The sequence below is a fragment of the Rhinolophus ferrumequinum genome, chromosome 14, assembly GCF_004115265.2.
Source record: "Rhinolophus ferrumequinum isolate MPI-CBG mRhiFer1 chromosome 14, mRhiFer1_v1.p, whole genome shotgun sequence".
In the NCBI taxonomy this organism is placed as follows: Eukaryota; Metazoa; Chordata; class Mammalia; order Chiroptera; family Rhinolophidae; genus Rhinolophus; species Rhinolophus ferrumequinum.
The window spans coordinates 71450339-71474481 of NC_046297.1; the positions used below are offsets into that span (position 1 = coordinate 71450339).

The window sequence follows — 24143 nt, forward strand, 5'->3', positions numbered from 1 at the left end:
CAATGAGAAACTCCAGCTGACCGTGGGTTTGGAATTGTGACCTAACAGATTCCTGCTTTGCAAGAAAGGTTGGAGCAGACGACTGCCAGGCTAGGAAACAGGTGGCCCCACGTGACTCCCCCAGCACTAACCGACCAAGGCTCAGGAAGGGGGCATTGCCTTCAGATGCGAGAGCTGCCCGCCTGTAGGGAGTGAGCAGCACAGAGGCCAGGTGGCCAGCCCGGCACCCGCAGCGCTGCCCACAGGCACCGGGTCCCAGCTGCGGGCACCTGAGGTGGAGCGGCAGGCAGGGTGTGGATGCCCAGCCCGACTTGGGGCGCTGGCCCTGCGCGCAGCCTCGCCAGCCCTGTCGGGGTGGGGGGGGCACTCTCACCGGCAGAGAAGGCGTGGATATTGAGGGCCATGTCCTGCTCCTCACTGTCCACGACGTCCAGCAGGTAGGCTCGGATGGGCCCCTCCGTGGCGTCAGCACTGAAATCCAGGACCACCACCCCCAGCACCGTGAGGACAATGCCAATGGGCTGCCGGTTGGGGACATCGCCCAGGGACAGACCTGGTGGGGCACACGGACCGTCAGACCTTGGCGCCCGCGTGCGGACGGGCGCCCGCAGCCAGGAGGGGGGTTGCCCGCAGGAGTGTTTTCCTCCCCATTCACGTTAGCTGTTCAGCGAACCTCAAAGAGCTTACTTACCTTTTTACTTTGTAACTAAAAAGGGGGAAAAGGGTCCTTCCTACACAACCTTCCCTGGGGAGTCTGTGTTGGGAGCCCTAAGGGCACATCAGCGAGAAAGGAGGACCTGTGACACACCAGCCAAGCACCACTGGGGGTGGGGTTCATGTCAGCTCCCCGGGCAAGTTCTCGCAAGGAAGTGAGTGCGTGCGCCCGCTGGCCCAGGGCCTCCAGGGACGTCTGCTGGTCAGTGTTCACTGAACGCACAGGTGACAGGAGAGCGGCACCCTGGCCTTCTGATCAGGGGACATCAGGCCGGGGGAGGGGGACCGCCCCGCATGAGGGGTGAAGTTCAGGGAGGGAGGTCGTGGTGTGGTGACAGCACCTTCCTGCACCCAGCACGTCCCCACGAAGCCTCTGTTCCCACGCCCTGAGAAGTGGGGCCCTCGCTATGCAGAAAGGTTTTTCTGGGGCCTCTCCCGGAGCCTGCCGGCATCAGTGCCTGCATCGGAATGGAGGCAGACCTGGGGCAAGCTCACGTGTGTCAGGACACAGACTGCGCCTCCTCTTAAAAGGCGCTGCCAGAAAGCAAGGTTTTGTTCTCAGCATTTTTAATGAGTGCCCTCTGGGCAAAAACTATTTTCCCATAGTTGCTCTAATTAAAAACAAAACAAAACAAAAAGAACCAACCATGAATACATGAAACAAAAAAACAAGTATCAAACTAGGTCTGGACATTTTCAATACCAAGTCTAAGGAGAGAGAAAAAAAAAAAGGAAAAGATAATTTCTGAAATAATGCTGGAAACAGGACGTGGTGTCAGATACGCATGAAAAACAAATGGGTCACAACAGGAAACGCTTCCCTGTGAACAGGTTCCTAAGGCTTTCCCACGTGGGGCCCGGCTCCAGCGCTGCCAAGTGTGCCCACTGCCAGGCCGCCGCCCGGGCGGCCAAGGGTTCGGCTCGGCTGCCCTGCTCCGGGCCCAAGGGGCTGGGCTGGCCCGGGACGCTCCCTGTCCCACAGCCAGCCACTCTCAATTATTTAACACTGAACATATTTTATTGAGTGAAAGGCTATCCCCAGTCAGGACTCGGCCACTGTGGTAGGGTGCCCAGCGTGGCAGAGGAACACTCACCAATGGCAGAGCCATTCAGGAAAAGGGCCACACCGAAGAGCACACCCACGCAGAGGGCGAGGATGAAAGGCCGCCGCCGGCCCCAGCTCAGGGTGCAGCGGTCGCTGGCCGAGCCGATGAGGGGCGTGAAGATGAGACCGAGGACAGGGCTCAGGAACCAGGTGAGGCTGTAGTACTGCTCGGGAAGGCCTGCAACAGACATGTGGCCGTCAGACACGCGGCGTGCAGAGCCAAGGCCGATTCTGCTGCCGTCTGCTCCAGAAGCGTGGGGACAGGGTGCCGCTGGGCAAACCCCCCCCCGCCACCGCCACCCCCACCACCGCCAGAGGCTCGTCAGGGTCGCAGCTCTCCTCTGCGAGACCGGGATATGTGAAGTCAACCAAAGCCCTTGTACCCATTTTACAGATGGGGAATCTGAGGCTCAGAGTGGTTAGGCAATCTGCCCTGCATTACACAGTGACAAACTGGGAGCCCCGGGACTTATACCCAGGGCTGCCTGATTCCAAAGTCTACGCGCCACCAATCCCCCACGCTGGCGCCTATCACAAACCCAGTGCTGAAACTGGGGACCAGAGAAACAAGTCTCACACATTTGCCTAAAGGAACAAGCCTCACACAACAGTACAGCTGAATCTCACACACGCTGGCCGCAGAAGAACACACACCGCAGGTTCCGTTTCTATGACGTGCAAAGTGGCGAAAGGGGTCTCTGCTGGCAGAAGCCAGGAGCCTTTGGGCTGCTCTGCTCTGTTCCTGACCTGGGTGGGGGTCACTGGTGACAATCCAGCCTGCTGAACACGTCGATCCTGAACCTCCCTGCATGTTCTACTTCAGTGAAAAGTTGACTTAAAAAATAGAAGGTGCTTTGGCATGCTGGCGATTCATTTGGCTGACATTTTATACCGCCAAAGGCACTGAGAAACAGAATATTATTATGCTAAACTACTAAGAAAAATAAACTTGTGTTGGCGGAGGAACTCAGTGCAGAGGAGGAGGGAAGCACCTTTCAAAGGCACTAACGTGCCCACTAGGACGTCTGTGTGCTCGGGCCAGATGCACGGGGCACAGGGCTTTAGGACGTGGGTTATGTTCTATTTCAAGCCAGCAGAATGGACGACGGGTGCTGCAGGAAATGAGAAGTACTGATGAGCTGTGGCTTATCCGCCAGCCACGTTCCTCACCTCCCATCATCAGTTAGACATAGGGGACAGCGACATCTGCACTGGTCACACCAACACTGCCCACACTCCAAGACACAGCACCGCGTTTTCAGAAATGACTCCCTAACAAAACGATTTCGTGTGTGCAGCGCAGTCAGAATTTCAGAAGGGATGGAAAGCATTCTTACCCCAATATACGTGGACTCTTACCTTTGTTGGGCTTTTTAAACATGTCACAACTTCACTGATAAATGATAAGCAGGCTGGTGACGGTGGCTCCTTGCAGAGTTGCAATGTGTGTGCGCACACACACACGCACACACACGCAATGCCTCCCTGCCACACCTGTCTTCTCTCCTGGGGTCCCGGCCTTTCCACTTCAGGCACACAGAATGCTCTGCGTTTCCCTGCAAAGCCCCTGATGACGCCCCAAAGGTGTCACCCACCCAACCCGTGCACACTGCTGCTGCATTTCTGCACCTTCTGAACCACCTGGGAACACTGCGTCCCTGAGGGCAGGACGGGTTTGTTCGTCGCTTGGAACGGGACCCACCGATTGCCAAACCTCAGCTATCCCATCTCGGCTGGAGAGGCCAAGACTTGACCTAACTGGCCTCAGTCCCGTCCTGGGCTGTGACTGACCCACCTCGTCTCGGGAGCTCCCTTGTCCCCCAGGCCTGCAGTCTGTCCCGTGTTACCAAAGCTTCCAAGACACCAGGACCCCAACAAACCTACCCTCTCCAGTGAGATGAAAAGTCCCCATTGAACCGAGCAAGCAGCTCCCGCCCTCCTCTGCCACCGGCCACACACACGCACACACCTCCTGGCAGCACGTCACTTTGGCTCCTGCGTACAGCTACGCTCTCACCACGCAGCCAAGCGCAGGGGGATTAGCACACAGCACACCTCTGACCTGTGGCACTTGCGCTGGGGCTGTGGTGGCCAGACCCAGACCTGGTCCCCGGCTTCGTGGGGCTTCCAGTCCTGGGGAGAATGGGCACGAGCAAACCCACAGAGGCGACACGTGTCACGCGGCTAACTATGCAGGAAGACACATGACCCATCCCATGTGGTAAGTGACGGACGGCGGGCGAGTCCAGATGGGGAGGCTGGAGGACGGGACGGCTCCCGATGTCCTGAGCTCACCAGGCCACCCCACTTTCCAGCTCCTCAATGGCCCACTGCCAGTGACCATCCTGTGACAGCACTGCACTGACCCTCATCGGCGTGCACCACAGTTACATTACTGAGGAAACGGAGGCTGAGACAGACCTGCTCATTCAGATGGTGAGTGACACCCCACGGGCTTGAACCTGGCATCTGTTCCCAGAGCCCACCCTCCTGCCCTGGGCCACGTGCTGACTCTGCCCCCGGGGCCATGGCCAAGCCGAGGGCCAGCAGCCGCCGCAGGGCTGGGGCTGAAGACAGGCAACCAGCTGCCCCCTGCAGGGTAGGGGGCACTCAGATGAAGAAGGCAGGGTGGGGGGGGGCAGATGGAGGGCCGGCTGGAGTCAGGACGGCGCAGAGTGCTGGCACACAAGGGCTATGACAGGCACAGGCCACCTGCCCCCTGAAGGCTCCTTACGGACAGATTTACTGCACTCACTGGCGTCAGCTCCAGCCCCACTTCCGCCTTGTGAATAGGCAGAGAGGAAACTGCTCGGCCAAAATTGTTCCTTGAAGATGTGGCCTCACCGGGAATGGCATCAATAGTGGCAACGCACTTCCTCCTGGCCACGAGCAGTCATTACTGCAGTTACGACCAAGCTTTGAGAGGCCACGGCGCCTGGTCACAAGGGACTGTTTGTCCAAAATCACTGCCTACCTCACCAACATCCCGTACGCATGGAGGAGGCACGAGGTTCTGCGTCACAAGGAATAACTGAAGAATGACCACACACGGCAAGTGTCACCCGCTGTCCCTGGCTGCCTGCTCTCTGCCAGCTAATGCCCACTGCGCACCCCCTCCTGCTGACCAAACATGGGACACACCAGGGTCTGGCCAACGCCAAGCCCGTGCTCTTCCCCAGGACACAATGCAACACGGATGCACATGGACCCGCTGGGTGTGCAAGGTGACGAGAAGAAAGCCATCTCCACGGAAAGCACCCCTGGGACACATGGCTTCCCACCCCACACGAAAGGACCACAGTCTGAGCAGAAGCCAGGCCCTGCCCTGGAACAGCGCCCTGTGCAGCACACACCCAGGACACACGTGGTGGCAGCGGGCCCACAGGGGCTTTCACATCGCAGCCCACATTGTGGCCAGCTCGGCCCTGACAGCACCTGACAGGCTGACGTGACAATTCCGCTTCGTGAAGTGGCATTTCTATTCCTGGGATCATACACTTCACCCAAAGAGCTGCTGCTGCTCTTGCAAGGTTGCGACGCGTGGGGAGCACAGGTAAAAGCCTGGCTCAGCGCACACGCCACCAACACGCCGGGGTCTGAAGTTCCAGGGCGGCAGCCCGGAGCCAGCGATCCTGCTTTACGTCCACCCCTCACCTCGCCACACTGGAAACGCCTGCTGCCCAACAGCTTCTCTCCAGGGAGCTGTCCCCTCTCCTAAGTCTGCTGAAGGCGGCCTCTCTGAGCAGAAATGTGGGGGTGGGGGTACGCATGGGGGCCGCGGGGGAGCCTGTGCTCTGTGAACGGTCCCCTGAGCCGCAGAGAACTCACCTGGCCGGCCCTGATAGTGTGAGCGCGTGACTTCCAGGCACAGGCTTCACAGACATGAATTAACTGTGAAGTTGTCACTTCTTTCCGAACACCGGTATGTAACCGAAATAACAATGGTCACACTATTTAAACCCAAACCTTAGCAACTCATTAGGAAATTGGTCAAGCTGGGTGCTGGTCAGCGGTTCACCCCAAACCCGTGTCCCGCTCACCTGGAAAACCCACCGTTAGCAGACTGGCCCCAGGAGGAAGTGGAGGGGCTGCACGCAGGGGCCCTCAGTCAGCCTGCTTCGGAGGTTCCCCGGGAAGCTGGGCAGCCGTCACCAGCTCAGCAATGCTCTAACCCCGAGGGACAGAGGGAGACGGTGCCAGCCGCCCAGGGCTCAGTGCCCTCGGCCCACCTGCCTCTCCTCCCCCTGCCCGCTGGGACCGTCTCGCTCCAGCCTGGACTGATGGCAGCCACGCTTGTGCCTTTCCTGCAGTCTTGGTGCCCCCTCCGCTCCCCGTACAAACCTCTCTGGTCGTCGCCTCCTGTTCACTCCTCCACCTACAGCAGTCTGGCTGCCCCGCAGCTCCCCTGACCTGCCCTCTTGGGCGGAGGTCACCAGTGCGGCCTACCTGTCAAGCTGGTCGTCTTCGTCAGTGAGACGGCCGAAAGCCCCATGAGGGCAGAGCGTGCTGGCACAAGCACAGCTCATGTGGCACAGTGCCTGGCCTGCAGCGAGACATCGTGCTGCATGAAGACATCGGGGCCAGTGGTGCCCGAGCCCCCCACTCCCCTAGGACCACCCAGCCTGGCCCTCCTCCCGTTCAGCATGCACTGTTGCCCCCCCCCCACCGGATGCAGGGAAGGACTCCTGCAGAGGGGGCCACAGAGACCAGAAGACTGGAGCAGGTCAGGCCGAGAAAGGTGAGAGAGCCAGGAGGAGCGAACAGGACCAACGGTAGGTAGCTTATAGATTCCTTTTTTTCTCCCCAGTTCTTCTGAAAGCAAATTCTAGGCTGCACAGAAACTGCATGCCCACCAGGAAGTTGTCTGCACTTGAGCTCCGTGGTCACAGCTACGGGACGAGCGGGGGTAACAACCCCGGCCCCACAAGGGCACCTGGAGCTGGGAACGGCACAGGGACACTGGGTGATGGCTTCCTTTGTTTAAGCCCGTTGGCAAGAAAAATAACCATTTCCCATCACGTCCCCAAAGCCGCCCAGGAGGCGTGAGCGAGGCCCATCCTGGCGCCCCTGTGACAGTGAGAACAGTCCCCACTCCCGGCATTGCTGCCGCTGGGACACCGAGAACGTGGCATTTCCCAGCCAGGCTCGAAACAAACACAGCACGGTCCGTAGTAAATAATTTTTGTTTTCTTCCAGGCAAAGTCTGAACAACAATGGTGGGACCAGGAAGGCTCCCTGTTCACAGGAAATGCTTAGAGTGTCACCGCTTGTCCGAAGACTGTGAGGTCACGGGTGACGGCGGCCACGCTTGGGCACTTGCGATGGCTTCCATTCACGGCGTCTTTTCTGATAAACTGTACTTCTGGGGGTGGGGGGTAGGGGACGGCAAAGGTTGCTGTAAATGTTTAACAAAAGGCCTGCAATGGACATAGGAACTCACACTCCTTTCCTCAGCAAAGCCTCCACAGCAACACGTGCTTATATGCTTAGCTGCGAATTTCACAGTGACATTCAACTCTGAGAGCTGGCTCTTGGTGGGAAATGCTCCAGAGCCTTGAGTAACCCTGGTGCATTTTCGTCAATGAACGGCATGGGGAACCCATCACAAGGAGGTCCCGTTGAGGAGCAGCCGCCCCTGCCCTCAAGGTAGGCACAGTCCCCAGCTCAAGTGCGAGGGCCCCCAGGGAACCCTCCCCCAGCAGGGAGGGTCTGTACAGGGCCAAGCGGGGGCAGACACCTCCTCCAGCTGCAGAGAGGGCCACAGCGCTGCAAGGAACATTCCAGAATCCCCGAGCCACAGGAAGTAGGGAGGAGGGATGAAGAGAAAGGGAGGTGAGCTCAGGTGCTTTCTTGGGGCTCAACTTGGAACGGCAATACCTGGCCATTTTACGTGAGAAGGAATGGCCCCGGTGTGTGGGCCAGAACTCTCCAGGGGCCTGGGCGGGCCTAGGAGCAGAGGAATGACACACAGGTGTCCCCACACCCGGCTGTGCTCCCCGGAAACTGGTGTTCATCAGTGATGCAGACCAGGGCACATTCCCGGTCCCCAGAACCTCAGCCTGGCAGGGGCAGGTCCTCTTGGTGGCAGGGACACAGTGACGACAGTGCTGAGTGGAAAACCATGTGACACAGATGTCACCCAACAGCCGAGTTCACTCATACGTGTTCTGTGAGTGGACCACCGCGAAGGGAGCCCAAAGGTCCCTTATGGATTACTGTGCTGTCGCAGAACGGCTCATGGCCGGTGGACGCAACGCTTAGAAACGGCGCCATCAGACCGACAAAGGCTCATTCAGCAAATTCCAGCAGATTCGGGTGGTCTTTCTTCTGGTAAAATGAGCATTCTGCAGCCACTGCCAGCCCTGCACCCCACGCAGCCTCCCCAACAACTTGGTCATGGGGTCCTGGTCCTTTACACAAGGGGGAGCCTCAAAAGGCCAGTGCGGTGCACTTCCCACTGGCCGGCTGGAAAGCAGCCTCCTGCTCCTCGGGTGCCCAGCTGGGGGCGCCTTTCCTTCCTGGGGCGCCTGCAACCCCCCCCCCCCAGCACGGCTGCTCCCCACCCCAACCACCAAGATAGCCACCCATCCCACAGCTCTTTGAAATGAAGGCTGCAGGAAGCAAACATCTTAATGATAACGCAGCAGGGTTACTACCTAAGATGTATAAGCAATTGCATGGCTCTTGGCTTGAGATTCCAGAAGCTTCCTGAAGAGCAGAAAACATGTGGCCTGTCCAGCTGCTCCTAAACCCACAGGTCAAAGTCGGTTGCAAGTCCCCGCTGCTTCTCACAGCTACACAGCTCAGTTACTTCCAGAAGCCAACAGCCACCCAGGAGGTGGACGGTTTTCCTGAGGCCCAGGCCCTGGAGGAGAACAGTTCTTCAAGTTCACCACTTGCAGCACCGACTTCCCGATCTGCCACTCCAGGTCTAGACCTGCTTTGGGGTCCCCTAAGCCTGCACCCAATCATGCTGGCAGGAGCCCAGGAGTCACTTCCCACGCCACTGCCCACCAGAGCCAAACACTGTCGCCGTCTACACACCCCACTGTAGACACACAAGTGAGGAACCCCTGCTTCCTCGCCTGCAGCCACTTCCCGCGGCCCGGGGTACAGCAAGGGGCCGCCTCGGGGACGGACTCCCGTGGACGTCCTCCTGCAATGCTGTGTGGGACCCACACCAAGTCCAAGGGACTTCCCGCCTGGACGTCTCTCAGTGGCCACAGCTCCCCTGTGGGGGAGGGGAGAGCGGGCAGCGTGTGCCACACTCCGAGTGACCTGCACGACCCATGACCTCAGGAGGAAAAGGGGCAATTCCTACCTCTACTTAAAGTCTGAGCTAGTGTTCTCAGCCTCCACCTTCACTCTGCAGACACACCTTCCTGCTTTCCTGAAGAACACCCCTCACTTCCACCATTCTAGGCTGAAGGCTGCCTGGAAGAGGCCCCCCTAGACTCACGTGGAACAGTAAGAGGACAGATGGAAGACGTGTTCTAGCACAGAGCCTTGCTGGGGGTGGGGGACAAACCGTGAGAGGTGGCCAAAGAAGTGCCAAGGACACTACCAAACAGGAGCAGTGGACACAGGGCAGGCGTGGCCTCGGCTGGGAAAGGCCCAGAGGTCTCAGCCGGGAGTGGGGTGGGGGGAGGGGGCCAAGTCCAAGTGCAGAGCGGATTGTGCTGACTTCTGGACTGAGGACCCGTGACACTCTCCAAGGTCACACAATAAGGGGGCGTGGTCAGGACAGGCTGCCCCGCCCACCTGCACAGCCAGCAGGCAGGGCCCCCAATGCCCCAGGCCCGATGACACAGGAAGGCCACGTCCCGGCCCGCGGCACTGGACCAGGTCTAGCTCTGGCCCCCTCCCGGCAGCCGAGAGCAGTTATCCTGCCTGGTGACCGTGGAGCTGGCTCAGTGTATGTCCCTCCTCTCAGTGCTGGCCAGCCCTCCCCGAGGACAGAAGCTGTCATTGTCTGTGGTGCCCCGATGCAGGACGCCCACCTCCCACGGAAGGTGAAACTCTCGGGCCTGGAGATGCACCAGAGCCACCGAGGAGGCACGGGCTGGGCGTGTCCCCGGCCTCACACCCAGGAACCTGCTGAACCCCAACCGACAGGAACAGGAAACCAGCAGTGAGAGCCGCCTCCTGTGCTCACACACCTCACGCTTCTCCACTTAGCTGAACCGAGTAAGAGGCAGAGGCCTGTGGGCCCAGTTCTAAATCCTGAGTGTCAGTTACAGGGCGCCTGACAAGCACCTCAAACCCTGTGCGCTGTGTCTACATGGGCTGCTTCCGGTTTGGCTGTGGCTCAGTCACCATCTAGCAGGATAACCGTGAAGAAAAGGAGGATGGATTCACCGTGGCGACTGTGGGGAGGGAGCCAACGCCTCCGTTACCCTGCAAGGACAGCAGGGCTGCAGCCCTGCCTCGGGTGGCAGAGGACAGGAAGTGCTCCCAGTGAGGCCCCGGGGCCCTGGGCCAGAACACTCATCCCACAGGCAGCCAGGCTCACCAGCAGGATTTACAGTGACAGAGAAATGGACGCGGGGCAGGGCGGGAGTCTACAAGGAATCCAAAGAAAAACAGGCCTTGCTTGGGACTGACGAAACAATGTAACCCCTCCCCAGACTCCGTGCTGCTTCCCCCACACTGCACGCCTGAGCAGAGCCGGCCACCCTGGGTGGCTCTGGGACTTTTCGCCTCTGTCTCTCCGGCCACGGTCCACCCAACACACAGGCGTCCGGCGAGTAGCCCTGGGCCTTTCCTCCCGTCCAGCCCTGACCACCTCAAAGGGAAACGCCAAGTTGGAGTTTGTTCAAAACGCCAGTTCCCATTTTGTGATTCGGCTCCATCAAACTTGTAGATAAAGTATTTCTAACAAAGTTACTTCCATTACGTTGAGGTTTCTTCAAGTTCCTTTCTGTGATGGTCTCAAAACAGTTTACGAGCTGTAAGATACGCCCATAGCCACTCTTCATTTAAAAGGGGGCAAACGACCTGTCCTGACACTAAGATGAATCCTATTTACACTTAAATGCACTTGTGTCTGTGTAAGACTTAAACAACTGATGTTTTCACCTCCTGGGGCATGTTCTGTTGTGGACACAATCTACCCTGTTTCCACAGACACAAGTTGTTCTGTCTTCTCTAATCCATATGTGTACACGGTTCATGCTCTGTCACTATAATTCTGAAAATTGTGATGATCTAGTAAGTTTCGAAATGGCTATGATGTGATATAGCGCTTGCTTACTATTAACTATTAATTGCTGATGCTTTACCAGTGGTCTACGCAATGTTGAAAAAGGGAGGACTGTCTCCCGTTTCTCTGTGAGTCACCTCCTTGGAGTAGCACATAGACCTCCCGTGATCGGACCCCCGCCTGCCAGGGCCAGATCTCTCAGTGGCCTCTGCACGGGGCTCGCGCACGTCTGCCCTGCTGCACCAGTCACGGCTTCCCTAACACACCACCCCTCCTCTACGCCCCACGCTTCACGCACTGACTCCCACTTACTCTCTGTACCTATTCGGCCCAGCACCACCTGCTCAATGCAGCCTCCCCACGTCTTGCCCCCCTTTTCAGTTGGGTAGCCTCTGTCCTTGGCCGCTGAGCCCCATGCTTGCCTTCACCAGAGCAAGCAACGCCTGGTATTCTACCGTTCCTTTTCCAGACCACAAACCACAACCTTCACCGCAGGCCAGAAGGAGGCCCCGCACAGGCACGCCCCCGACGCCACTGCCCAGACAGACAGCCGCCCCCCAGGCCTCCCGACCGAGAGCCCTGGCTCCCTGGGCCCAGGGCTCCATGAGTCGCACACTCGCCCTCGTGCACGCACGCACACCCACCCTTTGGCCCCGAGTCTGCGTCCCCTTCTGGCCCTTGGCTGCTCCAGCTCGCCTCCAGCGCCTGGCATGGCACCTGGCGCCATGCAGGTAGCGCTCAGAGTTCGATGAAAGAATACAGTCACATAACTCCTTGGGAAAAATGACTACAGTTGACATTTCATTGTTTCTAAAATACAATGATCTGAAACGCAAGGAAATTCAGACTTCCCAAGCCAAACAAAACAGCCCTGCACAGAAGTTTTCCAGTTACTCTGGTCGAAACTCAGGAGGCCATGACCACGTCCTCCCTGAGTCGTGGCTGCCCCTCGGGTGGCTGCTCGCTCCCACAGTTGGTTTTGACTGTGTTTGGGGGGCACTGCAGGCCCCCAGGCAGGACGACATGTGTCCTGAATTCTCTCCCACTGGACAAGGGCGGGCAGCCTGCCATCTCCCTGCCTGGGCCATGTGTCACTCTTCAGGTTTCCTTAGTCTCTAAGCAGCAGGAAACGCAGTGTTTAGTTGGATATTATGTAGGGCCCAAATATTTTTTTTACATTTTAAAAATTGTGGTAAAATGTACCTAACGGGAGGGACACTGACCGTTGTCAGCATGTTTAAGTGCACGGTTCCGTGAACTAAGCACATTCACGTCGGGGTGCAGCTGTCACCCTCATCCACCCACAGAACTCGGTCACCTTCCCAAACGGACACTACCCCACGAAACACTCAGTCCCACACCCCAGCCCCTGGCCCCACCGAGCAGATGACACTGGGTGCAGCCGCCCCCCCCCTCGCTCTAGGGGGCAGTGGCACTGAGCTCAGCATTCTCTCTACACAGGGAAGGACTGACCGCTGGACAATCGCCCCCTATGTCCCACCTGGGGACAGCCTGTGCACCGCAGCCCTACACCAGGCAGGAGGCTCTCTGCGGGGCATCCACAGCAGGCACAGTACCCAGGGCGCTGTGGGGAGCAGAGGAGACCTGCACCTGCCCTCGGGGGCTGAGACCCACTGCCTAAGAGAAGCCACGGGCTGAGCCAAGTGCTAGGAAGGGAAAACCATCCCCAGAGAGCCTTCTGCTACAATCCTCCAGGCTAGTACCGCGCCAGTTTCCAGCCATCTGAGAAGAAGCGTCAGGTAAGGGGCACGGCAAAGGAGAGAGGCCACGCCTGCTCTGGTTTTCAGCTGGAGAAAATGGAAGAGCCGGAGACAGAATTAAAACCCACACATTACAACCTGTTCTCGCCAAGGAAATGGCCCTCCATGAAGTGAAGGGTACCCCACTACTGCCCGGGTGGCACTGCAGAAGGGCACAGAATTGGACACCCTGGGACTCCCCTGCCCACTGTGACACCGGGGTCCTCATGCTGTCCCAGGGGTGGGCCGTGTTCCTTAAAGCCTCCTGCTATGGGGCTGGACGGCCAGCAGGCTTCACCTCAGCTTGGGTAATGGCTGTAAAGTCACTTATCAGCCAAGCCATCTGTCGCCTATGCCTGGGCTCTGGTGCAGAGTCACCACTCACGCTTCTGCCACGTGCCATTTTCCAGGTGTTGGGCACGCGGCCTCCAGCCTCACTGAGCTGTCACTTCAGGCCAGCAGGGCCACCTGGTTCTTTGAAACATCCCTAAACAACGCAGCTTCCGTCCCACCCCAGCCGCCATGTGCAAACCACAAACCAGGGCGCCCACAGCTGAGCCGAAGCAGAGTCCAGGCCAGCACGATCCCTGCCACCAGCACTAGGGGACCTGGGGTGACTCACCCCACGTCCCTGGGCTCAGCTGCCGGGGCCATGGGGCAAAGGGGACGCCAGGCCCATGCAGCACTACAAATGTTTGCTGTGACAATGTGGCCACGCGAAACGGCAGGCATGCCTTTGGAATTCTTCCTGCACAAAGGAAACGGAGCAGCTATCTGCTGGGCCTGCTTTTTCAAAGCAGGAAAACCAACCGAGAGTGCTACCGGCACAAGGTTCTTGGGTTGCCAGACCCTTCAGACCACACAGAACAGATTTCACTGGACCCTTTCAATGCATCGTTACACACAAGGGGAGTTCCTGCAAAGACCGCAGGGGGACTTGAAGTGCAGAAGGAAACTCGGAAAATAAAACAACCGGCTACCTCCCAGGCAGGGGGACTTAAATAACATCTCCCAACCGCTGCTGCCGAGTTGTAAACACACCTGTTGGAAGTTCCACGTTGGATGCATCGTGCAGAACGAAAGGTAACCCAACCTCTCAACAGGTCACTATTTGGCAACATCTGTGCAAACTCAGGAGGGCGCAGACGTACACGTGCTCAGTGAGGACACCTCGAGAGTCCCTTTAAGCACACGTCTCCACACCCACCGTGGAGTAAGGAGACTCATCTTCATTTGGGATGCAGCTGGCTATTTCTCAACTCTCGCCAACGAGCTGTGTTCACAGGCGCTGCCCTGCGGGTTTCAAACACTCCACGAGGAGTCAGCTGCACGAGAAGGCAGACGGCTTAGAGTTGGGGCCCTGAGTTCCTACGAGGGCTGGGCTGTCGCCCTGAACTCCTAGGCCGGCCCAGGGCTGAGCCTGGATTTCAGGGGGGTGCAGACGACTTGGTGCCAGGCTGCTGGCCGGGTCACGTCCCACTGCTGCTCCTGCTGCATCAGGCTCTGCCGCCAGTGTGCCTGCATAATCCAGGGAACGGAGGGAAATTGCCAGCACTTAAGGCTTTTAAACTTCTAAAGTTCTCCTTAATGCAGGCTTTTAAAGGGCAGGCTTTTCCCACAGAACAAGAAGTGATCTTCAGGTCCCACCAAATTACGTCCTAGGAGCCTGATTCTCGTTAAGCTATGTGGAAAATGGAAAAGTCGGCTGCTTTTATTAAATAGACATATACACGACGAACAAGAGTTTCCCCTACCTCCTGAATGAGACAGACCACATTAAACCTGGCTTTTCCTACAAATAAACCCTCCTCGCTCTTCACTCTCGGATGCCTCAGCGGTCACGACTGGCGGCAAGCAGGAGAGGAATTGGGGTCCTCAGGTTAGCCCAGCTCATTAGGCAGACCGAGAGGCAGGAGGACATCCTTTCTTCTTCAAGTGACGTTCCCTTTCCCCCATGGTTACTTCCGGAACCAAGAGGAAAACACCAAGTGTGTGTGGCCAGGGAGCCCAGGCTTCTCCCTGTCCAGGGGAAAGCCTACATGGAAACAGACCTCGCCACCAGGCCAGGCCACAAGTCCAGGCAGGTCTGCTCCAGGGGCTGGGATAGGCTGCTGCCAGACATTCAAGACGGACCCCACGTTCCCACCTGGTTCTCACTCTGAGACACCCGATTCATCAGCTGCTCGCTGTCCCGCGGGCACACACATGCTCACACACCCGACGGCCACGCTGTATTCAGTCACACCCACTTCCTCCTCTGCCACCTGACAGCCCTCCTTCCTCCTCAGACTTTCCAGCAGCAAGAACCCCACTGGCTTGTAGCCTCAAGGCTCCTTCCAGAAAAGAGGAGAGCGTGCGGAACCACGAGACCTGAATTCGAGTTCCAACCTGGCCAGGGAAAGGGAGACACCTTTCCAGTGGCAGCGCTTCCCTGGGGGCAGGAGAGCCCTGCAGCGTCCTTGAGTATCAGGAGCGTAGACTCCATGGGACAGAAACGCAAACACTGCCTGGTTCAGAAGGTCTCGATTTAAACTGACACAAAATGTTTCCACCTCTTTAGGAAAAGGGTGACGACTGAACTCCTTGTGGGAGAGCCCCTCAGCTCCAGGGTCTGAGGGAGAAGCCCAGACCCCATCTTTTACTCCTTCACAGATGCTGTGCAAACGGTCCGGCCTCCTCTTCCCCAGGGCACAGAAACAGACAAATCTTGCCAAGTCTGTCACCACATGTGTAGTTAGCGGGGATTGCAGGAGACAACTTGCAAGCAAAACTAAAAACCCCAAACTCACGTTGACTGTGAAAGAAACATAAACCGGCACAACTAGCAATGACAAGTTAGAAGACGATCGAAAAACCCAGATTCTTCTAAATAATGCAGCTATTATTAATGTGACAAACAGAATTAACGAATAGAACAAAATAAATACTGGAGTTATTATTATTCTGCCACTGGAAAGGTGTCTCCCTTTCCCTGGCCAGGTTGGAACTCGAATTCAGGTCTCGTGTTTCCGCGCGCTCGCTTTTCTGGCTGGCCCAGTCGCTTCCACACAGCACGAGGAATGGGCTCGGCTCCTGCTTGTGTGTCCACATGATCTCCCTAAAAATGACGCTTAGACCAAGAAAAACACAGTTGCAAATAACAATGTAGGACCGGGCACTGAGAACACCACACTGCCCTATACCCGGCAAAGAACTTAGACCCTCACGAGGACGCCACTGACCTGGTTTGTCACCAGCCGGAGCTCCACAGCACACGATGAGTGCCCCAGGTAACAGGCACTAGGCTCAGTACAGGTTCCCTCACTCGCTGGTGAGTTTAGTCACTGCCCCCCGGCTCCCGGGACAGCTGGGGACAGAACACATGAGGTGGCCTCCCGAGGGCCTCTGCGGGGCTGTGCCCTGTGTCCCCACCCATTTCCCCTGGGCTGAGTTCACACAGACGGACACCAGCAGAAAGCTGAATCTTCACTAAAATATGGACCCCAGTTGTCATCACTTCATGCACTGTAAACACTGCCACAAAGTTGGAGCGGACACAGAAGGCTGCCAGGGTCCCAGGCCAGGCTATGTGACATGATGAAAGTTCAAAGCCAAGCGAGTCCACTGTGAGAGGCTCCGGAAGCACCAAACACCTGCTAACACTTCCGGCCAGCTTTCAGAAGAAGCCGCTTAGCGCCTAGTGACACGTTCAATTACGAAAAGAATTATTCCAACCAAGTAGAAAATACAGATGAAGAAAGGGTCACTACTCTTCAGTATGCCACAGAATTACCATGTCAGCCCTCAGAGCCCGGGTCCGGGGTGCTGGCGACAGTGTGAGCTGCGCTGGGTGTGCCCACGGCTGGGGACAGCTACAGGGGGTGGGGGCCACCTCCCACGGTGAAGGTGAGGCTCAGCAGACAGGCGACACTGGCCGGTGGGCAGCTCTGCTGTCCCTTTGCTGGGAACTCCATGGCTCACTCCTCACCGTCTCCGATCCAAGACCACGTGTCCTTCACTTCTGACTCTGGCCAGTGTTTCACCTCCTGGGGAGGTTGCAGAGCTCCCCTCATGTTCACCGACGCTGCGGTTCACCAGACACTGTCGGTGGAGAACCAGCGGGGGCGGGGGGGTGCGACAAGCTCTCCCTCCTAACTGGGTTGTGGGGACCACAATAAAAGCTGCTACAGGAATCGAGCTTATCGCCCCCGGGGCCCCCACACTTAGCCACCTCCTAGTGACCTTTTCCCCTTCCATCCTCCCTGCTGGGCGGCTATGGGGTGGCAGGTACGTCTCCCTGTTCTGTGTCCCCAAACGCCAGCCTTGTATCACTAGGTCCCCCAACGCAGTTGACCTAGGATGCCAGCTGGAGGGAGGGGCCGACCTCAGGTTAGAGACCCCTGTGGAGGGCTCTGCACAGCACACAGCCCACCGGCCACAGCCAACAGAGGACAGACGGGCTCTATGCAAATAAACGGACGGCTTTAGGACTACAAAGCCAGAGCATGGTAACAGCAAAACCTACTGCTTGCTTCCACTGTCAGGAAACACAACAGCTTACCACCAAGTACGCGGAGATCCACACACTGCCAGACACTTCCCGAGAGCGACACACGCATCCCCTGCCCCAGCAGCTCCACTCGGGGGGCTCCAGGAGGTGGGGGCCCCGCGCATCCGCGGCCACGAGGGCGTCCACTCTTGGACAAGGAGCTGGTGAGCAGCACAGGCTTTTGAAGGCATCTTTCCTGACCAAATGCAGTGTCACTGCGCCTCCTACAAGCGGGCCGAGCCGAGGACGTGCCACGCCCAGGGCCGAGGCGGCACCCAAGAAGAAATCAGATCTCTGGGCTGTGACAAGAGCACGTGGACGTATCGGGTGTCTAAGACGTGTCAACCTCCCCTTCAACAAGTCAGCCATTCATTCATCGCTTCTGCACACACACAGTGAGCCTCTCCCAGGAGCACGGCCCGAGTGATGGGCCACAAGGGGCACTGCACCACATCTGGGGACACGCTGGGGGTTGGGGGCCAGTCGGGGGCCACTCGCTGCATGTTGACAACAGAAGCCGACATACTGACTCATATCAGTCAGCACACTCACAATCAATGGTGCCAGTTTACCACTTCAGTAAACTGGCCAAGACGAACTGTCACGTGCAAATTCTCTGAGTTGGCTGCTCCTGGCTTAAAAACTTTTGTACTAATGTCTGTGACTGCAGAGTTCGAACTTACTTCCCCCAGTTTTCAGCTTTTCTCAGCTGATTTTCAGCTGATTTTCTAATAACATCCGTTTTCAGCTGATTTTCAGTGGGAAATGTTTCTCTGGGGCATCAACCTTCCTGAAGAGAAAGGGCAGACTTGTTATTGTTTGAGGACACAAACTGCAATGTCAGGTGGTTAGAGCAGTTTCTTCTAAAGCACTTCCCCACCGTCTCCTAACATGATGACTACGTAGGTGATGGGGAAATAGAGACGCTCCAACTACAAAGGAGGAAACAGCTACCTACTGCTGTGTGACAAATCACGTGCCCCGTGGTGGTGGCGCCCCGTGGTGGTGGCGTAGGCTGCGGGCCCAGTTGTGTGAGGTGGTCTGGCTCGGGTCTCTCCCGGGGCTCAGCCAGGGAAGCCTGCTGCCGCACTCGTCCACCTGAGGGATGAAGGACTCGGTTTCTCGCAGACTTCCAGACGGAGAGCCTCAGGTCCCCACGGCTGCTGGCTGGAGGCCCCCTCAATTTCTAGCCCCATGGGTCTCTCCAAGGTGGCAGCTTGATTATTCAAAGTGTATAAGCCAAGAGGGCAAAAGAGAGCCTTCGGACCAGCTGAAGCTGTGCTTTTGTAACCTAGTTATGAAGTGACATCCTCTCACTGGTGACAGTCTGTTGGTTCAAAGAAAATTCTCAAGAAGAGGGGATCTCACAGGCCATGAAAACCAGGTGGTGGGAACACTGGGGACCATCTCAAAGGCCGCTGGCCACAGCAGGTCCCCACGGTCTCTGGGATTCCACTTATCCTCCTCCCTGACCCCTCCATGTAACAGCAATTTTATTTATTAGAAATGAGAAATCTAAAAAACAGTGTTCTAAGCTGGACTATAAGAAACTAGAAAAAGAGTAAATTAAAATCAAAGTAGGCAGAAGAAAAATATGAAGAGCATAAATTAATGAAACAGGAAATGGACAAACAATAGAGAAATCAATGAAATAAAAAATGAGTCTTGGAAAAGATGAATAAAATTGATAAATGTTCACCCAGGCTGATAAAGGAATAAAGAGATGATGCAAATGACCAGTATCAGAAAAGATCTTATACACAAATCTTATAGACATCGAAAGCTACTAGAAATAATAAGCAAGTTTAGCAAGATTACTACGTCAATATATACAAATATTTTTGTATTTCCATATATAGTGATTTACAATCAGAAATTAAAGTTAAAACAGTATGATAGCATAATACAATTAAACACTTAGAGATAAACTTAAAATCTGTGTGAGACCTGTATACTGAAACTCACAAAACATTCCTAGGAGAAATTAAAGATCTAAATGTACGGAGAAAACATACCATGTTTACCAACTGGAGAATTCAGTATTAAAATGTCAATTCTCTCAAAATTAATCCATAGATGCAATGCAATCCCAATAAAAATCTAGCAGGCTTTTTTGGTAGAAATTGATACACTAAATATAAGCTTTCTATGAAAATGTGAAGGACCTAAAATAGCCAAAACAAGTTTTAAAAAGTCCAATAAAGTCAGAGACCCTACATTTCCTAATTTTAAGATGAAAAATAAAACTACAGTAATTTGGGTGGCCGGTTAGCTCGGTTGGTTAGAGTTTGGTGCAGATAACACCAAGGTTGCCGGTTCGATCCCCACATGGGCCACTGTGAGCTGCGCCCTCCTTAAAAAAAAATACTACAGTAATTAAGCCATTGAGGTGTTGAGGACAGGATGACTAGAACAGTCCAGAAACAGACTCACATATAGGTGGCCAGTTAATCATCAACAAAGGTGCCATGGAACTCAATGGGAAAGGACGGTCTTTTTACAAGCGGCACTGGAACAACTGGATTTCTATATGCCACAGGGAGGGGGGAACCTTCAACTCTTACTGCACACAAAAATTCACAATGTGTACAGACCGAAATGGGACAGCTACAACTATAAAACACGTAGAAGAAAACATTAAGAGAAATTATTATGACCCTGGGTCAGGCAAAGCTTTCTTAGTTAAAACAAAAAAGAATAAACGAAAAAAAATGACATGCTAGATTTCCTCTACATTTAAAACTTTTGATTGTAACATACCACTAAGATAATGAAAGAGAAATCACAGACTGAGGTAAAACACTTGCAAACATGTATCTGATAAAGGACTTCTCAAGAATATACAAAGAAATCTTGCAACGGTAAGAAAAACCACCTAATCAAAATACCAGCAAAAAATCCGAAACACGCTTCCCCTAAGAAGATACCTGATGCCCAGAAAGCACACGAAGAGATGTTAACACCAGTACAGGTGTCCCGTGGTCCCCATGGGGAGTGGTTCCAGGGCCCTCCCCACCCCCGCCGGTTACCAAACTCCCAGGACGCCTTTCAAGTCCCTTAGTGGGTCCTCGGGGACACGGAGGGCCCACTGTATTCATTAGGGACACGCGAGTGTGCCGAGGATACGAAGACACGGGCTCACAAACTCCTGGAGGAAACGAACGGCCTCTTGTTAGGAAAGGAAACCTCACTCGGCACGCGCCCCAGCAGTCCCACCGCCAGGCCTCTAACACGAGAAACAGAACTTGTCCACACAGAGACCTGTGGGTGACTGCTCCCAGCAGCTTTATTTACAGCAGCCCCCAGAGGCCCATCAGCTGAGGACCGGGTAGACCAAGGGGGCGTGTCCGTTCAGAGGACGCCGAGTCAGCATTAAAGCCGAGTGGACTGGCTCCTGCAGTGCGCGGGCAGGCGGCTCCATCAGGAAAGCGCCACGCCAGGTCAGGGACCAGACCACAGACTGGGGATTCCGCTGATACAAACTCCGAGAAAGGCCACTGTGACAGGAGCAGGTCGGTGATGGCTGCTGGTGGGGCGGGGGTGGTAGACTGATGTGAGAGGCCACTAGGGAGCCTTCTGGGGTGATGAAAATGTACCTGGTCTCGACTGTGGACACATCTGTGGACATCTACCAAGCGGCTCAAACTGTCCACTGAGAGTGGGAAATGTTACTGTTTCAGCTTCAATAATTATTAATATACCAAATCCAACAGCAGACACTGCACCTCGGGGTTGGGCAGACAGCTTCTTAAAGAATCTCCAACTCAATCAGACAAAATTTTGATCACTATGTTGCCCTTTTGAGTGTAATTAAAGACCAACCCTGAAAAATAAATTGGGCTATTGTCTGGACTCTATCGAAGCACATCTAAGAACAATTTTCATTAAGTGCCATTCCATGAACCTACAAAAAACACCCTCTATTCAGAAGTCCTGCTCTCAGCCTGAACATGACCTGTGAAATGTTTAGGGTCAACAATAGTTCCCTTCATCCCTGTCAGGTGAGGCGACCACAGCCACACCTATTTATTACAACGCTCCCATTTTGAGTCATTTCTGGAAGTTTACATGGAACAGACATCCCACAACTTTCAAAAGCTACCTTTAATCTGTAGCATATGTATTATACAGTAAAATACATAATATATGTTATCCCAGATTATGGAAAAGCTATGGAAGTCGCAAGTAATACATTAAATGCTCAAGACCAAACAATGAAATGTACTGTGCTGTGTGGAAACTGAGACGCATAACCCCTGAAGTGTCAACTTCCACGGAGCGGTGGGAGTGCGGGGGTTTTAAGCCATAGTGCACGCAACCCATCACCAAATTCGGGAGTAACAGTCGCCCCGGAGCGCTGGCATACAGTGGGCACTCATGAACGTGAGAATAAACCTGGAGGATAGAGGCAGAGCTGAAAGGACGGGAGGGAGACCTGTACCTCCCCGACTCTCAGAAAAGGTCCTGACCGTCCTCAGGACAACACTTTTAAAGGTGAAAAATAAAACACGTGGGATGGATTACAGAGGGAAAAGCACGTTTACACACAGCAACGTAAACACTGAGAGCGCTATGCGTGCCGCTTTACTAAAGTGTTAGCTGACGAGACGCACGGCGGGTACAGTAAGTATGCAATTAAAATAATCGCGGTACAAGCGGTATTTCTACACACGGGCAATCACGGTAACGGAGGTCAGTCTGTGCGCTGACGGCCCGGGGCCACTGCCCACGCACAACACTCCAGGTTGCAGACCCTTACACTTACCTAGCTGAGCCGCACAGGGGGCTGAGGTAGGGATCATGGACTAGTTCACAAAGATTGGAGAAAAACGTGTCTACCACCAACAAAATAAGCAGGTTTTTAAAATACTTTACCAAGCACCCTGTGAAACTCTAGAATGAAACTAAGCTTTTAAATAGCTTGGCCCCTTCCCCAAGTCTCCAAGAAGTTGGCAAATTACAGGTTTTGAAACTCCTTTAGACAAGAAACAAAACACTGACAAAATGCTCCAGGCCGGAGGCGCCCGCAGTCTGGGAGGAACGGCAGCAGCTCTTCCGCACGACACTTGTGCTGCTGCCCTCGGTGTGACTGACTCCAGCATCTCTGGCAATGCCCATCAGCCCGCCACCTAAGGGCCACCGTGAACTCAGACGTGGGTCGGCAGTGACCACGACAGGAAAAAGGTAACAACAGCACGATTCATGGCTTGCTACCGCCGGGCACTGCTCCCAGGGCTGGCCTCTGCCTGACGGGCTGGTCTGTGTCGACACACCTTCCAGAGCAGGGACTGGAGCCACACGCAAGGAGGGTCCCTGGCTCGTCCAGGATGTCACCACTGGTGGCCGCGTCCAGGAGGGCTGGGGCAGGGCGTTGGGTACCTCAGGAGATGGCGCCGCCCGGTGGGAACTGACCTGTGTCCACTGCACTCACCCAAACCCCTAATTCTGCATCAATACCCAAGGACCACCCCCCGCCACTGGCCCAGTTTAAGACAGGAGGGGAAGCAGTCGGAGCAGGATGAAGGGAGGAAAGCCCAGGACGCGCGTCCCCAGGCGCCCGAGGACACTTGCGCCCATGTGACGGACACACCCTGCGCGCCGGGCTTGCTCAGAGCGGGGCGGCCGCACTCACCGATCTGCAGCAGGATTGGCGTGACCAGGGCCGTCTCCATGGCGTAACAGAACTCACGGCCAAACATCACGGCCCCGTGCATGACCCAGAGGCGCACGGGGATCCGGTCGATGGAGCCCTCGCTGACAGTCTCGTCGCGCGGCTCCGGCTCCGAGCTCCCGGGCTTCTGCAGGTCCGGCAGGGGTACGGGCAGCTCCTGAACTTGCATAGATTCCGAGTCGGCATTCTGCGGAGCCATTCTCATCACCACCAAAAATATATGTGTGTGTGTGTATATATATTTACTCTAACTATATAAATAATACTATCATATATCTTTAAGGATAAATTAAGACGTCTTCTCTCTCTGCTTCCGCTGCGTTCCGTGGCAAGTAATACTTATATTCCTCTTTGTACAAACAGGTGGCTCGCGACTTCTCACAATCGCATGCGACTTGCAGCAAAACAACGATTTTTGGTTGGATTTTAAACATATGGCTTGCTGGTTTACTGTGAATTAGAGTTAAAAATCCATAATTGCCATTCAGTTAATACCAGTTTCATCATTATGACTGAAGAGGTGCTGAAGTTATTTCTCTTGCTACAGAGAGGTGGGACGATGACACAAAAGGGTGGTCCACCGTTGCTCCCCATCGAGCGACTGGCTGATCTGCAAAAGAGGAAAACCACCCTGCAGTCAGCGGGGGCCCCTGTGGCTGCCACCCACAGACCTCTGACCACTCAGTCCTCTGGGCACTCTGTGGGAAAAAAACAAAAATGCCCTAACGTCTAGAGAAAACCACCTTTTCTTACATGGAATTTCAGCCTTGGGGTAGGACTGCGATGGGGACGACGGGGAAGCCGGATCAGAGGAAGCAGCTGGGCAGAGGAAGAGCTTGGAGTTCCATCTTCACAGGAACAGTCCCCACCCAGCTCAGGGGACCGGGGACCTGGGGTGTGGGAGCCCCAAGCAGGGAAGGCGCGAGGCCATGGATGACATGTTGGGGACCAAGGTGGAGGGGCTGGGGGACGCAGAGACACTGAAAAACCAAAGGAGATGCTGCCGGGGTGGGGGGGAGGAGCCAGCGGGGTGGGCGGAGCCAGCGTGGGGCGCTCAGCACCTGACTGGGGACGTGGCGTGGCCTGGCTCTAGCGTGGTCCCCAGCCTTCTGGGTTACACAGCCTTCCGATAATCATGAAAGTTATAGCCCCATCCTGGAAAA

The 24143-nt window shown here is 55.5% G+C and overlaps 1 protein-coding gene across 6 annotated transcripts in view; it reads right to left on the bottom strand.

The window, feature by feature from the left end:
* SLC45A4 (solute carrier family 45 member 4) overlaps positions 1-24143 on the bottom strand; it is a 69324-nt gene that overhangs the window by 7698 nt on the left and 37483 nt on the right. For 4 of the 6 annotated variants that reach the window (XM_033126027.1, XM_033126028.1, XM_033126029.1 and 1 more), the window contains 3 exons: positions 22942-23590; positions 1809-1997; positions 374-553 (listed from right to left, as the gene is read on the bottom strand). In XM_033126027.1, coding sequence (XP_032981918.1) covers positions 374-553; positions 1809-1997; positions 22942-23185 — 613 coding nt within the window. In that variant the 5' untranslated portion in view covers positions 23186-23590. Of the gene's footprint in view, positions 1-373; positions 554-1808; positions 1998-17321; positions 17501-22941; positions 23591-24143 lie in introns of those variants that run through there. The other 2 variants (XM_033126031.1, XM_033126032.1) reach the window with 2 other exon arrangements.